This window comes from Nomascus leucogenys, chromosome X (assembly GCF_006542625.1).
Source record: "Nomascus leucogenys isolate Asia chromosome X, Asia_NLE_v1, whole genome shotgun sequence".
Lineage (NCBI taxonomy): Eukaryota > Metazoa > Chordata > Mammalia > Primates > Hylobatidae > Nomascus > Nomascus leucogenys.
The window spans coordinates 53,996,477-54,013,973 of NC_044406.1; the positions used below are offsets into that span (position 1 = coordinate 53,996,477).

Sequence of the window (17,497 nt, forward strand, 5' to 3'; positions counted from 1 at the left end):
TCAGTGGCTATAATGTGTTCCCTTTTTCTCATTCTCCTGTCAAGCGCCACCTAGCCATTCTTCTCCTTTTCAGCTCCAAACATCCAGATGAAGGTGGGGATCTGGGTTAGGATTTCATCCTGTTGCTCTTGTCCATCTCTGAGGAGTGGGAGGAAGTTAAGGGTGGAAATAGGAGGCTCAGGCAATCTGGGTTTGGGAAGAACAAGCACAGTGTTCTAGGGGTGAATTCAACGGAAAGCTGGTTGAGACAGAATTGGGGGGGATTACACAGAAAGCTATCACAACAAAACCTGTCTCTAGTCTTGAGCCTGTGTGTGGGACAGCAAAAACAGCCATGTACCCTCCTGAGTTCTGGTGGCACCTGACAACCAAACCAGCTTCTAAGGGTTTTCCCATCTCTGTATGCAGGGTGACATGATGGGTAGAAATATAGTGCTAATGTATACAAGTGAAGTCTTTCCCCCAAAGCATAAATAATACAAAGGATCTTAGAATTGAGTGGAGGGTGATGAGGGTAATTATGGTGATAACTCATAGCTACCACATAATGTACTTAACACCATGCCAGGCACTGCTGTAAGTGATTTACATACATTAACTTATTTAATCTCAGCAACCCAATGAGGTTGATGCTTTTGTGATCTCTATTTTATATATGAAGAAACTGAGGCACAAAAAATTTAATGACTTGTGCAAGGCAACACGAATGGCTAAGCTGGGATTTGAACCCAGGCAATCTGAAGTTAAGAAACCACTGTAGCAAACTGTCTCTCCAAAGTATGAAAGTAAGAAGAATCCTCAGTGACCTGATGGTTTTAAAAATGTAAACACTCACAAAGAGATGCAAACACTCACAAAGAGATGCTCACTTTGTTCTTCCTTATATCTAGGAGAGAAAATATATATATGATCTGAGACAAAGTCAGAGAGGGGAGAGATCCTCAAATCAGGCAGATAAAGAAATACAGTGAGAGGACCAAGTTAGACTTAGAATAGTAAAGGGGCAAGAATACCTTCTGGAAACTTATATGACCATAATCCTCATTTTTAAGAAAGTGTTAAAGTACAGTTATGAAATAAGGTAATGATTGCATAGCTAAACTTGTTCATATTTTACTACTGTTCAAACCAGTTAGCTTTAAAAAGACTCGAGCTACACATGCAACTTTGAATACTGTATACAAAACCTGTAATTTTTATCTTTTATATAATAATCTACATGTAGCACTGAAGGAACAAAATGTTTTGAGCAGTTTTTCAGAAACATGCATAATCTAAGGTTTACATACTAATTTCATCTGTTTAGGTAGAGAATAGGCCAAAAGATATGGCAGAGTTGTGAAAGGAGAGAGGAAAAAAAACGTAGGTTTACATCACTACCATTTCTCTAAGGAATCTTTTTCTTACTGGGAAATAATTTCATTCTATCCATAGCCATAAGACAAGATAAAAGAACTCTTCTCCACATCTAGAAAGGAGAAACCAGAGGTCACACTGACATCAGGACAAGCTGATTTGAAAATACACTGGGAGTGGACACAGGGGGCCATGGTCTGGAATAAGGTAATGGTCAGGTGGGACCAGAAACTCTCTGGGTGTTCAAACATCTCAACTATCCCCTAAATGTTAGCTGCCCTGAGCTTGGGGACAGATTTGTCACACTCTCTCTTACACTCTTTTTCTAGTGAGCTCATCCAATCACATGACTTCAATACCATCTATAATGTCTCCCTTATGTATATTTCCAAAGCTGACATTCATTTTTCCATCTACTTGATTCACGTTTCCATTTGGATATCTAATAAGGATCTAAGATTTCACATGACATGTATTCCCCAACCCTCTACCCTAGGTGTCCCCACTGCAAATGTCCTAAGGTTAATAATAGCACCATCAACCCAGGTGCTCAAGATCAAACACCAGAACTTATTGTCCCCATCTCCCAGTCCTCACCTTCTGTCCATGAGCAAAACTTGTCAACTTGTCCAAAATCCATCTGGAACTAGTGAATCTCTCTTCATTTCCTCAGCCACTATCACAGTTCAAGCCACACTAGGCTCTCATCTGGATCAGCTACAATGGCTCTACCTGTTCTGCACCTTCAACTCTCCCCAATCACTCTACATTCTTCAAAGCAGCCAGTCACTGGCTTAACATTTGGGGGTATTTAATCTACTTTCTATTCATATCACAAATATGACCTCCAACTTTGACCTTATATTTTTCAGTCCTTCTACTGAGGTATATTTTTTCCATATTAGTTTATTGGAAGAAATGGCACAATTGAAAGAATACAGGAGTAGAGGATTTGTAAGGGCAATATGCAGGAAATCACCCCCATATTTGTGGGGAAGCCAACCTAAGGCTCAGTCCCATTATCACTGTCACTCTGGGTGAGCTTGCCAAAGAGGTACTCTGCCTTGCTGTCATCCAGAGCCCCCATCTTGCTGTCTAGAAACAAGAAAAGTTATCATTTGCTTATTTAAAAAAAAAAGTGTTCATGAAAAGTTGAAGACTGCCTTTATTTTAATCCCTGCCCAATCCCACTCCCTTCACTTCTTCCCCAGAGGCAGCCACTAGGATGAATTCCATACCATTGTTTTACACTGTACCATGCACATGCACCCACAAATACCACGGTCCAAGACTGCACACCCCACCTGACGCCATCCACCCCACCCATCTCACCCCACCCTACCCCACCTCACCCCACCCTATCCCACATGCCCTCAGAGTTTATAATGGGAAGGCTAATGTGTTTTCCAGGGGCCCATAGAATACCTTTCCCCTCCACCCCCACAGATCCTGAGCTGCATGCAGATGGGACAGGACTGGGTGGAGAGACTGCTGGATACCTACTTTGAGCCTGCATGGGGATGTGCCCTGATTCCTAAAAGATGAGAGTGTTGTAGGCACGCATCAACTGGACACCTTTATTGCTTTGAGAACAGATAACTTTATTGCCAATAATGGTAACACTGAAAGGAAAAAAACTGAAGAGAACGTTCTGAAAGGGCAACATGTATGCCCCACCTGGTGGCCTGACCCAGGGAAGGCACACCGTGGCTGTGGGGCCCATCTTGGCTCAGGTGTCTTCCTCGCTGCTGCCCAGGGTGAGCTTGTCAAACAGGTACTCTGCCAGGCCTGCTTCTGGGGCCCACGTCTTGCACAGGTTGCTCAGGTAGTCACCTAGCTCTTTGATGGCCTTGACCTGCTGGTTCAGGAAGTGGCTCTCCAGGAAGTCGCATAGCTGGGGGTCACCTTTCTCCATGGCCAGCTGGTGCAGCTCCAGGAGGCTCTGGTTGACACTCTTCTCCAGGTGGAAGGTGCACTCCATGGCCTTGAGCCTGCTCTCCCAGTCTTGATGCTCTGGTTTCCTGATGTCGTGAAAGCAGATGCAGCCACCGTGCTGGTTCTGCAGCCTCATTAGCTCCTGGACGTGCTCCCTCTTCTTGTGCAACTGGCGCAGGAAGTAGCGGCTAAAGGGCTCCAGGGCCGCATTGTCCCGGTCGAAGTAGAAGGCCATGGAGAGGTACACGTAGGAGGCGTGGAACTCCAGGTTGACGTGGTTGTTGACAGCGGCCTCGCAGTTGGGGTGGTAATTCTGACGCACCTGCAACACTGGGGTGGTGGCCATGGCAGGCACCTTGGGGCGTGGTGAGCAGGCAGGCGGGAGCTGTGGTGGTAGTGGCTGGCTGAAGGTGGATGGCTAATGGCGGAAAGGGCTGGAAGTGGGTATTTGGGTCCATTATCTGGGGAGGGATGCATTCCTTTTCAGTGGAAGTGGGCAGGGAGGAGAATGAGTACTATGTTCCGTGTGCAACCCAGTGAACTCTGCACTGTCTGACCTGTGTCCAGTTTTTAGTTTTGCAGTAACATTTCTAATGTCCAAGGACTTTCTCTTATCCCCTAATTGGTCCCCTCTGTAATAGCTTCTTCTCATTTTATAAACCTATTGTTTTCTTAAATTCTGAGAATATCAATTTGATATTTTTGGTAACATTCTCTTCTGTTTCTGGTATTATAGCTCCTTCCAGATTTAGTTCTGTTTTGTCTAGAGTTTGCCTTGAGTTTAAATATTTTAAAATAGATGGCCGGGCATGGTGTCTTACATCTATAAATCCCAGCACTTTGGGAGGCCAAGGTAGGAGGATCACTTGAGTCCAGGAGTTTGAGACCAGCCTAGGCAACATGGTGGGACCTTGTCTGCAAACAAATTTTTTTTTTAATTAGTCAGGCATGGTGGCATGCACCCGTGGTTCCCAGCTACTTGGGAGGCTGAGATGGGAGGATCACTTGAGCACAGGAAGTTGAGGCTGCAATGAGCCATGTTCACAGCTGCACTCCAGCCTTGGCAACAGAACAAGACCCTGTCTCAATTTTAAAACAATAATAAAATAAAACAGAAAACAGCAAAGTGGAATGCAACAGTTTTAACGAAAACCTAATATAAACCTAGGTTAATAGGGAATTATAATTTTTATTAATTTATCTCATTTTACTTAATACCCTCCTGGATCTTTATAATCTGTCTTTCAAAGTAATAAAAATGAATCTTTGTAGTATTGAAAATTTTCAATAACTTTAGATAGAGCTACTACTTTATCATCTCCTCTACCTTTTCAAACATTACTCTAGACTTATAATGAAACCTCATCAGTTTCTTTAACGAAAAGGTAGCTGCCTTAAACTTGATCTCCGCCTCAAACCAAAAAAGTTCAAAATTGTCTGTTTAAAAGTTCAGATTGCCACTTCCCAGATAACAGGAAATCAGCCTCCTCCTATACTCCTCCCAAATCGGCCTAATTATATTGTAGGTTCTATTAGGTTTTCTTCTCTTCGAGACATTCTGTCTTAGGCTGCAAGTGTGTCAGCTACATGGTATGATGCTGATGAAAACTGGCTTAAGAATCAAAAGCCCCAAGTTCCAATTCCATTCAGAAGCTGGAAGTATCACTGGTCTTTTGGACACTTAAAATACTGGTCTAAAGATGGAAAGAATATCACCTGCTTTGTCTATCCCAATGGACATTGTTCTTAAGAATTTTTAATTAGTAGAGGTCAGGCACAGTGGCTCCTGCCTGTAACCCAAGCACTTTGGGAGGTGAAGGCAGGTGGATCACTTGAGGTCAGGAGTTCAAGACCAGCCTGGCCAACATGGTGAAACCTGACTCTACCAAGAATACAAAAATTAGCCAGGCATGGTGGCAGGCACCTGTAGTCCCAGCTACTCAGGAGGCTGAGGCAGGAGAATCACTTAAATCCAGGAGGCGAAGGCTGCAGTGAGCTGACATTGCGCCATTGCACTCCAGCCTGGGCAACAGAGTGAATGAGACTCCCTCTCAAAAAAAAAGAATTTTAAAGCAGTAGAAATTAAAACAAAGGCTAAGACTAAGAATAGGTACCAGCCACCACTTTTTCTGTTTCTATCATATCTGAGCTTGAACAAGTACCATGTCATGTGTCTTTACTACTGGCCCAATAAGGACAGGCATAAGAAGCCTGAAGGTAAATTGTTTCATTGTAAAGCCCCTGGCATAACTATCATTAATTAAATTAGGAGGGCACTGTGTTCAATGAAGAGGAGGGAAGGAAGGGAATGAGGAAGATGGAAATAGAAGACCTGGGACCTGGCTCCTATTTTGGGCTTCATCAGTATCTTATAATGAGAAAATGGGCAAATCAACAGTTCTGGGGCTATTTCCTCATTTGTGAAATGAGGAGTTTGACCTATTTGGTTTTTGTGGACCCCATGAGAAGATGATTAGAACCAATTCCATAAGTCATTCTTCAACGGTGGGATGGAATGAAAAGGCAGCCTTTAGCCTATTCATGATGATCAGTGATTGGTATAAAATATTAGCTTTTGGAATTGGATACTATCTTAATATTTAAATAATCATGCCATTTTAAGTTATAGCATTAGTGTGACCCTCTAAAATATACAGTTCAAGGAAAACCAGAGTCTTCTTTGGATCTACTGGTTGTTGTAGTTCACTAGGAGATAGATTTCCCATCTCAGCTTGACAGTACCCAAGACTTGGGCTAATAACATAGGGCTATGGCAAAGTTACAAATTCTTTCGCAATTCCTTTTACTGTACTTTGGAAATGGCTAAACTAAATCTTATTTCTATAGTTACTGATATACCATGAGAGTCATGATCAAATGTCCTGCCCTAGGGGGGACTGTACCCTAACATTGGAAGAAAGAACTAGTGAAACCCCGTTATCAAGGAAATCAGCAGATACCTACTATAACAATAATTGAATTACAGTAGTCACCCCATCCAGATCAGAACCTCTGAGAAGTGAGTAGCAGTGGTGATTGGTTGCTGTACTTTATCAAATATAACATAGCATGAATTGAAGAGTACACCATTTTTATGTATTAAAAAAGAGAAAAGGGCTGGGCGTGGTGGCTCACGCCTGTAATCCCAGCACTTTGGGAGGCCGAGGTGGGTGGATCACCTGAGGTCAGGAGTTCAAGACCAGCCTGGCCAACATGGTGAAACCTCGTCTCTACTAAAAATACAAAAATTAGCTGGTCGTAGTGGTGGGCGCTTTCAATCCCAGCTACTCGGGAGGCTGAGGCAGGAGAATTACTTGAACTTGGGAGGCAGAGGTTGCAGTGAGCTGAGATCATGGCATTGCACTCCAGCCTGGGCAATAAGAGTGAAACCCTGTCTCAAAAAAAAAAAAAAAAAAAAAAGGAAAAAATTCTGCTTTCAACGAATCCATGCCATGTCATAGTATGTAAACTGCACCTCAATTTCAGAGAAGTTAAAATGTGAATAAATGATTGGAGAATCAATGAAATATGATGTTTGATTGGTTTGGTCATCTACTTGCCTGGATACATTTATCGAAGTAGCTATATTTTTTCACTATCCATAATTATTTATACTTTTTAGTAATTTATTTATTTTTTTTGAGATGGAGTCTTGCTCTGTCACCCAGGCTGAGTGCGGTGGTGCAATCTCGGCTCACTGCAGCCTCCACCTCCTGGGTTCAAGTGATTCTCCTGCTTCCCCCTCTCGAGTAGCTGGGACTACAGGCACATGCCACCATGCCTGGCTAATTTGTTTTTGCATTTTTAGTAGAGATGGGGTTTTACCATGTTGGCTAGGCTGGTCTCGAACTCCTGACCTCACGTGATCTGCCCACCTCGGCCTCCCATAGAAACCAACAAAAAAGAAAAAAAAATGCTATTTTCTGCTGGCTATCATATCATTTCACAACACCTCTGTCTCATCATTGGTTGAGTGGTTTTTGCTTCTTCTTGTCCTTTTTTAGAGGGAGAGGTTTACTGTATTAGGCTAAAGAATATAATTCCTTAGGTAAACAGCTAGCCCCTTATTCTCTGAATTCATAGCTAACTTCTTCACAGCATGCTATGGGAGACATGTTGACATCATCTTTCAGATGGAAAAATAGATGCCTTAGACATTTACCAAGCAAAGTTGCTGCCCTAGGGTTCTACTCAAATCCCAATTTGAATGTCAGTGTTTTATTGTCATCAATTCCATTGACTGGTTGCAGCTCTGTAACGGATACATAAGCCATTTCCTAACCATGACAGTACTGCTTATTAAGCAGTGAAGGATCCCAAAGCAGCAGCATGATAGGTGACAGGGCCACAAGTGAAATTAAATCCATGGTGCAAATGATTCTACAAGTGACAACAAATAGATCTATCAGCCTCACTGGTACCCAGTCTCTGAGGATAGTTCTGAAAAAGGTTGGCACTGGTACTGGGAGAGGAAACTTGCTGAGGTAACTTTATAGGTCAAGGTTAACATACTGCTGGCATGGGCAGGAGAGCACCCCCCCACCCCAACTGAAGAAGTCTACTACTTTATTAATATCATACAGGCTAAAACTCTCCTAATTCAGTTACTACCATAACCTGACATGAATAATTGACACTACAAATATTTATAATCTACAAATGGGCCCAACTGCCAGAGACTAAAGTTCACCACTAACTTAAAAACAATATCAACAATATAATCAATAAAAACATACTTTAAATGAATCATATAAGGAACAACATGTTATCCACCTGCAACAGTCAGACCTTCCTCATCTTTACAGAAGGTAGCTCAGAATACCAGTTGCACAAAATGACATATTTTGGCCCTATTTAACTTATTTTCAAGAGGTTCCAAAAGAAGTAGTGAGGACGCCTTTGGGAGCTCCAGGAAACCACCCCATGTGCCTAAAGGGAAACTTCATATTTGGTTCCCCAAGGAGGGTCTGGGATGAGTCTAGGGAAGGCAGGAGAAGGTCTCAATGGAAATGAATAAGGTATGGCTAGAAGAAGGCCACAGCAATGCCCATGTTTGCCTCCTATATTTCTTGCCCAGACTGGACTTCCACCTCCCTTCTTTCCTGAATTATCTCATCCCTAACAACTCTTTAGTTACTAGGGGTGGGGACAATATTCTGAATCTGGCTCTAGTGCCATCAGCAGATTATGAGAGGCTAAGTGAAATAAGAGTTTCCCTAACAGTGCCAAAGAATCGGACTTTCTGCCTGCAAGTGCCACGAGTAATCTCCAGGACCTAGTGATCAATTTTTAGATACCTCAGACACAGTATTTCTTGTAATCACTAATCCTAACTCACAAGTGTCCACATGCCACCTCCTGCCATGGGCTCTGAATTCAACAATCTCCAAATGTGTTTCTGTAACATATCCTAGTATGAAGGGGGACTGCATATCTCTTTCTTCCCCAATAATTTCTACATAAACAAATTAAAATGGTGACACTTTGGAATGAGAGATATTATCTAAAAAGGGATTGCTGAACTCAGATCTCAGATCCTTGGATATTAATAACTCAGTTTCTAAAATATAGCAGCAACTTGGGGGTAGAATGGCACATGGAGTGCACAAGAATGGGATAAAGACTTGGGATGATGCACCCAGACAAAAGAGTCATCCATATCCCTAGAAATACCACCCACTGCAGAGCTCTGAGTATTCTAAGTGGTTTTAGCTAAACTGCTTTCTTTAGACTCTAATTAAGTGTTACCAAATAAGGCAAGTTCCCTGGCCCCAAGGAGACTTGTGAACCCTGGACTGTACATTTTAAAAATGAACTTTCTTATTTTGAAATAATTTTAAATTTACAAAAAAATTGCAAAGATAATACATAACATTCTCCTGTACTCCTCACCCAGTTTCCCTTAATGTGAGCTTCTTACATTAGGATGGTAAATTTGTTATAATTAATGAATCAATCCTAGTCCACTACTATTAACTAAACATAACACTTTATTTAGATTATATTAGTTTTCCCATTAATGTCCTTTTTTCCCAGAATCTAATTGACATTTCATCTAATCATGTCTCTTTAGTTTCCTCTGGTCTGTGACAGTTTCCTAGTCTTTTCTAATTTTTTTTTCATGACCTTGACTGTTTTGATAGTAGTCAGACATTTTGGAGAATGTCTTTTGGTTTTTGGATTTCTCTGTAAGTTTCTCATGGTTAGACTGGTGTTATGAGTTTGCGGTGATGGAAATAAATGATATCTCTTCTCAGTATATCATATGTGTGACTTAGTAACTTTGATTACCAGGTCAAAGTAGTTTGACAGGTTTCTCCATTGTAAAGTTACCCCACCTCCCCCACCCGCTGACCCTTCCCATACTCTGTTCTTTGAAAGCTAGTCTTTAAGTTCAAGCCACACTCAAGGGAAGAAGAAAATTAAGCTCCGCCAACTGGGGTGGAGTATTTACATACATAATTTGGAATTCTATAGTGTGGATTTTTCTCTTTTCACCTTTTCATTCATTCATGCATTTATATCATTATATAATCATGTGTATTTATTTTGTGTTTTGGGCTATAATTCAATACTACATTATTTATTTTGTGGCTAAAATTGTTCAGCTTTGGCCACTGAGAGCTTCTTTAGGTTACCTCCTGTGTCCCTTTAACATGCTCCCATTCTTTGGATTATCGCACTTCCTTACTTTCTGGTACCACAATGTTCTCCAGCTCATCTTGTATTCTCCACGCTCCAGCCCAATAGTGAGCCATGTCCCCAAAAAGTCCTGTTTTATTTCACTGTAGAATGGAATTAGAAACCCAGATCTGGGAACTAGGTGGGACTATGCAGGTTTGCTAAGCACCCAGACTGTTCCTATGCACGCTTAACTTTGAAGACAACCACTGTGGAAAGTCAAGCAAAATAAACTAGAAATTATATATGATTAAAAGTTCTATAATCATTGTTTTAAAGAATTACTACTATTTCCTCAATGTTAGTGCAAGATTAACAGTTCCAAAATGTAGAGAACCCTCATAGTCTCATAGAGAGAAGAGAGAAAAAGTGATAGTGGTGAAATAATGATTCCTAAATAAAGTGGCAAGAATTCAGCACCTAAAAGATAGAATAAATTATATTTATTGAAAGTTTTCTCTGTTCCAAAAACTATGCTAAGTGCACAGCCTCAAACCTAATGCTGTAGGTATAATATCCTCCTTTTAAAAGATACAAAAATTGAGGCCTAAAAGATGAAATGTTTGCGCAAAGCAATACAGTCAGTAGATGGCAGAGCTCAGACACCAAATCAAGGTCCATCTGATTCTCAAAGCAGAGGATTTTGGCATGACAACTCAGCTTTACTGAGGTATAACTGACAAATAAAAATTGTGTATATTTAAGGTTTACAGCATGCTCATATAAGCCTTTGTGCATACATCTGCTGTTTCTACCAGAACTCAAATGCCATGAGGGAGCAGCAGCCTATTCATTGTTGTATATACTGTGTCTATTACATAGTAGGCATTCAGCAGATAATGTCTGAATAAACCTGACCCATTTTCTACATGATGAAAGTGAGGACTGTGAAGTACAATATGTTTTCTCCCATTGTATAATTAGACTTCTGTTCCAAATTAGGTAAATAATTCCAACAATAAACATTCTACTGAAAGCAGACTTCTAAAGTCACATACTTCATGTTCGGAAATGATGAAAACACGTATGAGTAAAAGTATTCTGAGCGATAAATTTTAGTAAACAAAAAGATAGTAAAGATAGTCTAAAAGTAGAAAGCAAATCTCAACCAATCATTTTCTTCACTGCCAAGATTAAGATGAAACTTTGCTGGCAATGCTAGATCCTGATTAACAGATAACAAACATTATTCTGAAATAGTTGTTCTGAAACAGATAAAAAATGAGAATGCCACTTCACTTACATTTGCTAGATCAAAGGCTGGCACACCTTATCCTAAATGGGATTGTTTTAATGGCATGAACAAACTCAGATGACAAACTTTAAAGCACAAAGAAGGAAATATAACAACAACATAATAAAAACCATTTTAAAGTCTATTATCTATCAGCCAACTTGGGAACAAGTTTTAAATCGGTTCCTCCCATAAACTAAATTTACTTTGTGATTTGCCAATCCATTCCTTCATTCATCCATCAAATACTTATTTGGCCTCTATTATGTGCCAGCACTGCTTTATCTGCTAGGGACCATAGCTATGAACAAAACAGATGAGAAATGTTGCTCTCATGGAGCTAACGGTTCTGATGGGGTAGGGGAGGTAACAATTAAAAAAAAACAAATAGATGCCAAATGATGTCAGTGCTTGAAAAAAAAAAAGTCACAGAAGGGACAAGCGGTTGCAATTTAAGGTAGGGTACTTTCTCACTGAGAAAATGAACCTGAGTGAAGACTTGAGAGTGGTGAAGGAACTCAGACATATCCATCTAGAAGAGGAGAGAGCAAGTGCCAAAGTCATGAGGCAGGTCACGTGCTATCTGTGTATGTGAGGAGGCACAAGAAAGCCATAGCAAAGTGAATAAGGGGTGGAGGGTCATAGGAGATGTGGTAAAGAAATAACTATATATGGAGTGAAGGTGTGGGGTGGAGATAGATGAGGACTGATTCTGTAGTACCTGCTGGGTGATTCTGAGCACTTTGGCCTTTACTGAGGGAGATAGGAAGCCCTTGCAAGTAAGAGACTTTGAAAAATCACTCTAACCTGCTGTTTTTGAGAATCAACTATGGGGCAGGGGCCAAAAAATCATACAGATGACAGGGTGGTGGTGGCTTGGATGTAAAGCGGTAACAAGTAGAAAGGTGGCTAGATTCTGAGTATATTTTCATATTAGAACCAACTATTGCAGATTGGGTGTGGGATATGAAAAAGAGAGGAGTCAGAGATGGCAAAAAGCTTGGAGATCAGCAAACATGATGGATGGAGTTACTACTTATTGAGATCAGAGAGGATGTAGTAAGTGTAGATATTTGGGGGAAGGGGTGCAAATTTGTTTACTTTGAGAACCATATTTGATTCTAAGATAACATGTTGAGTAGGCAGTTAGCCATACAAGTCTGTAGTTCAGTTTAGCCCTCCAGGAACTACAAATATAAATTTGGAAGTTATTAGCATTTGAAGTATGAGAAGAGGAAAGCTCACCAGGGGAGCAAGTGTAGGCAGAGCAGAGTTTCAAGAAATGAAGTGGTTGTTGGATGGGGATGTGTTAAGAGAATTTTTTTTTTCTCTTTCTTTCTAGAGGCATGTAGGCTAATGAGATGAGAATGATTCTATAGGAAGGAAAAGGTGATGCTGGAAGTACAGAAAATTTCTCGAGCAATTCTCTCACAGTTGAAGGAATTTCTTCTACTTGCTTCAAAGATTGCTGACATGCAGCATCCTGTCTCTGTGGGTGGGAAATGATATGTAGAAGCACTGAGATGGATAAAAGGCCAGAAAGGTAGGCATTAAAAACATTGTTCACGGTCCAGGCGCAGTGGCTCATGCCTGTAATCCCAGCACTTTGGGAGGCCGAGGCGGGCAGACCACTAGGTCAGATTGAGACCATCCTGGCTAACAGGGTGAAACCCCGTCTCTACTAAAAATACAAAAAATTAGCCAGGCGTGGTGGCGGGCGCCTGTAGTCCCAGCTACTCGGGAGGCTGAGGCAGGAGAATGGCGTGAACCCGGGAGGCGGAGCTTGCAATGAGCTGAGATCACGCCACTGCACTCCAGCCTGGGTGACAGAGCGAGACTCCATCTCAAAAAAAAAAAAAATTGTTCACCATGATGGCCAGGTGTGTTGGCTCATGCCTATAATCCTAGCACTTTTGGAGGCTGAGGTGGGTGGATTGCCTGAGCTCAGGATTTCGAGACCTGCCTAGGCAAAATGGTGAGATCCCATCTCTACTAAATATATATATATTTAAAAAGCTGGACATGGTGGCATGCACCTGTAGTCCCAGCTACTTAGGAGGCTGAGGCACAAGAATCACTTGAACCTGGGAGGCAAAGGTTGCCATGAGCCAAGATTGCACCACTTCACTCCAGCCTGGGCAACAGAGCGAGAATCTGTCTCCAAAAACAAACAACAACAACAAAAAAAATTGTTCACCCTGAGAATCAATGATAAAACTTAAATCAATACGAAAGTAGTAGAATATACAATTAATACATAAAATTCAAATAGCCTAGAAACCATATATCTGAAAACAGATTGAAACCTAGGATAATAAAGAACTCTCAAAGCTCAATAGTAAAATAAAATAAAACATCCCATCAGAAAGTAAGCCAATGACATGAAGAGAGATTTCACCAAAGAAGATACATAAATAGAAAATAGGCACATAAAAAGATGTTCAATATCATGAGCCATTAAGGAAATGCAAATTAAAATCGCAAGAAGTTATCACTACACACCTAGCAGAATGTCTAAAATAAAACACAGTAACAATACCAAGTGCTCGTGAGTATGTAAAGAAACTGGATCTCTCAAACACTGTTGGTGAGACTGTAAGATGGTAATTTATACAATGACAAATTAGTTTGTCAGTGTCTTAAAAAACTACACATATACCATACAACCCAAGAATTGTACTCCCAGTGACTTATCCCACAGAAATGAAAATTTATGTCAATACAAAAACCTATGCAATGTTCATAACAGCTTTATTTGTAAAAGCCATGAACTAGAAACAACACACATGTCTCTCAATAAGCAAATGGTTCAACAAACCATGGTATATCAATACCATGGAATACTACTCATAAACAAAAATGAATGAACTATTGATATATGTAACTTGGATTAATCTCAAGAGCCTTATGCTGACTCTAAAAAGCCAATATCAAAAGGTTCCACATTATATTATTCCATTTATATAACATTCTTGCAATGGCAGAATTACAGAGATGGAAACAGATTAGTGATTGCTAAGGGTTAGGGATGGTTGTGGAAGATGGTAGGTGTGACTATTAAAGGGTAGTATGAGGGAAAACTTTGTGGTAATGGAATATATCTGCTGCTTGATTGCAGTGATGGTTACACAAATCTATACAAGTGATACAATGACACAGAACTGTACATACAGATTGTACCAATGTCAGTTTCCTAGTTTTGATCTTACAGTTATGTAAGATGTAACCATTGGGGGAAACTGAGTAAAGGCTGCATGGGACCTCACTGTATTATCTTTGCAATTTTTTGTGAATCTATAATTATTTCCAAATAAGATGTTAAAAAAAATAGTAATAATAAATAATAAATAATAAAAGTTTTCCCTCTCCCCATTATAGTATAGATATTACAATTCCAAAACCATTGTGTATTATACAACTAAGCAAATGAGTTATTAATATACTGATGTTTTTGGGTGCTGGAATTCTCATTGTGGAAGAACATTTATAAGGAATTTTTACATCTCTACAAATGTAGAATGGCTGGAAAAGCCCTGAGGGGTTGGATTGGAATTGGAGATCAGCATAATGAATCAGTTATTTCACATATATGTCTACATGTATACATGTCTATGTTTATATGGCTACATGTCTATATATAGACATATATAGAATTTGTATGCATGTATACATATGTGTGATTTTTTTTTCCTAGCTCTGTTGCTGAAAGATCCAGAAGTAACAACATTCTGGTAGCAATGAGCATATTCTAGCTCCCAGATCTCAGTTTCTAAATATTACTCCTAACTAAAAGTAACCAAATGTCCACTGACAGATCACTGTATAAAGAAAACGTGGTATACACACATGATATAGTTTGGCTGTTTCCCCACCCGAATCTTGAATTGTATCTCCAAGAATTCCCACGTGTTGTGGGAGGGGCCCGGGGGGGTAATTGAATCATGGGAGCCAGTCTTTCCTGTGCTATTCTTATGATAGTGAATAAATCTCATGAGATCTGATGGGTTTATCAGGGGTTTCCGCTTTTGTTTCTTCCTCATTTTGTCTTGCCGCCACCATGTAAGAAGTGCCTTTCACCTCCCGCCTGATTCTAAGGCCTTGCCAGCCATGCGGAACTGTAAGTCCAATTAAACCTCCTTTTCTTCCCAGTCTCAGGTATGTCTTTATCAGCAGTGTAAAAACGACTAATATAATAAATTGGTACCAGTAGAGTGGGGTACTGCTGAAAAGATACCCGAAAATGTGGAAATGACTTTGGAACTGGGTAACAGGCAGAGGTTGGGACAGTTTGGAGGGCTCAGAAGAAGAAAGAAAAATGTGGGAAAGTTTGGAACTTCCTAGAGACTTGTTGAATGGCTTTGACAAAAATGCTCATAGTGATATGGACGATAAGGTCCAGGCTGAGGTGGTCTCAGATGGAGAGAAGGAACTTGTTGGGAACTGGAGCAAAGTGACTCTTGCTATGTTTTAGCAAAGAGACTGGCGGCATTTTGCCCCTGCCCACGAGATTTGTGGAACTTTGAACTTGAGAAAGATGATTTAGGGTATCTGGCGGGAGAAATTGTTAGGCAGCAAAGCATCCAAGAGGTGACTTGGGTTCTGTTAAAAGTATTCCATTTTAAAAGGAAAAGAGAGCATAAAAGTTTGGAAAATTTGCAACCTGATGATGTAGTAAAAAAGAAAAACCCATTTTCTGAGGAAAAAATTCAAGCTGGCTTCAGAAATTTGCATAAGTAACAAGGAGCCGAATGTTAATCCCCAAGACAATGAGGAAAATGTCTCCAGGGCATGTCATGGGTTTTCAAGGCAGCCCCTACCCACCCCTATCAGAGACCTGGAAGTCCAGAAGGAAAAAATGGTTTCGTGGGCCAGGCCCAGGGTCCCCATGCTGTGTGCAGCCTAGGAACTTGGTGCCCTGCATCCCAGCCACTCCAGCCATTGCTAAAATGGGTTAAGGTACAGCTTCGCCCATGGTTTCAGAGGGTGCCAGCCCCAAACTTTGGCAGCTTCCATGTGGTGTTGAGCCTGCAGGTGCACAGAAGTCAAGAACTGAGGTTTGGGAATCCCTGCCTAGATTTCAGAGGATGTGTGGAAACACCTAGATGTCCAGGAAGAAGTTTGCTGCAGGGACGGGGCTCTCATGGAGAACCTCTGCTATTGCAGTGCAGAAGAGAAATGTGGGGTCAGAGCCCCCACACAGAGCCCCTACTGGGGTACTACCTAGTGGAGCTGTGAGAAGAGGGCCACCATCTTCCAGACCCCAGAACGGTAGATCCACTGAAAGCTTGTACTGTGTGCCTAGAGAAGCCATAGGCACTCAATGCCAGCCTGTGAAAGCAACCAGGAGCGAGGCTGTACCCTGCAAAGCCACAGGGGCAGAGTTGCTCAAGACCATGGGAACCCACCTCTTGCATCAGTGTAACCTGGACATGAGGCATGGAGTCAAAGAAGATCATTTTGGAGTTTTAAGATTTGACTGCCCTGCTGGATTTTGGATCTGCAAAGGGCCTGTATACCCTTTATTTTGGCCAATTTCTCCCATTTGGAAGGGCTGTATTAACCCAACACCTGTACCCCCAATAACTACTTTGCTTTTGATTTTATACGCTCATAGGCGGAAGGGACATGCCTTGTCTCAGATGAGACTTTGGACTGTGGACTTTTGGGTTAATGCCAAAATGAGTTAAGACTTTGGGGGACTGTTGGGAAGGCATGATTCATCTTGAAATGTGAGGACATGAGATTTGGAGGGGCCAGGGGTGGAATGATATGGTTTGGCTGTGTCCCTACCCAAATCTCAACTTGAACTGTATCTCCCAGAATTCCCACATGTGGTGGGAGAGACCCAGGGGAAGGTAATTGAATCATGGGGGCCAGTCTTTCCTGTGCTATTCTCATGATAGTGAATAAGTATCATGAGATCTGATGGGTTTATCGAGGGTTTCCGCTTTTGCTTCTTCCTCATTTTCTCTTGCCACCACCATGTAAGAAGTGCCTTTCACCTCCTGCCATGATTCTGAGGCCTCCCTAGCCATGTGGAACTGTAAGTCCAATTAATCCTCTTTTTTTTCCAGTCTTGGGTATGTCTTTATCAGCAGCATGAAAACAGACTAATACGACACACAATGAAATATTATTCAGCCTTATAAAAGAAGGAAATCCTGTAATTTGTGACAACATGAATAGACCTGGAGGACATTATATTAAATGAAATAAGCCAGGCATAGAAAGACAAATACCACAGGATCTCACTTATATATGGAATCTAAAAAAGGTGAACTAATAGAAGCA

At 41.1% G+C, this 17,497-nt stretch overlaps 2 protein-coding genes across 3 annotated transcripts in view; both read right to left on the bottom strand.

The window, feature by feature from the left end:
* Positions 1-17,497, bottom strand: part of PRRG1 (proline rich and Gla domain 1) — a 101,510-nt gene that overhangs the window by 12,273 nt on the left and 71,740 nt on the right. The gene's annotated exons all lie outside the window — the stretch shown is intronic.
* LOC105738074 (ferritin heavy chain-like) overlaps positions 2,937-17,497 on the bottom strand; it is a 36,451-nt gene continuing 21,890 nt past the window's right edge. Inside the window, exon 3 of the mRNA XM_030807345.1 lies at positions 2,937-4,370. Within this exon, the coding sequence (XP_030663205.1) occupies positions 3,086-3,637 (552 nt within the window). The 5' untranslated portion in view covers positions 3,638-4,370 and the 3' untranslated portion in view covers positions 2,937-3,085. The remainder of the gene's footprint in view (positions 4,371-17,497) is intronic.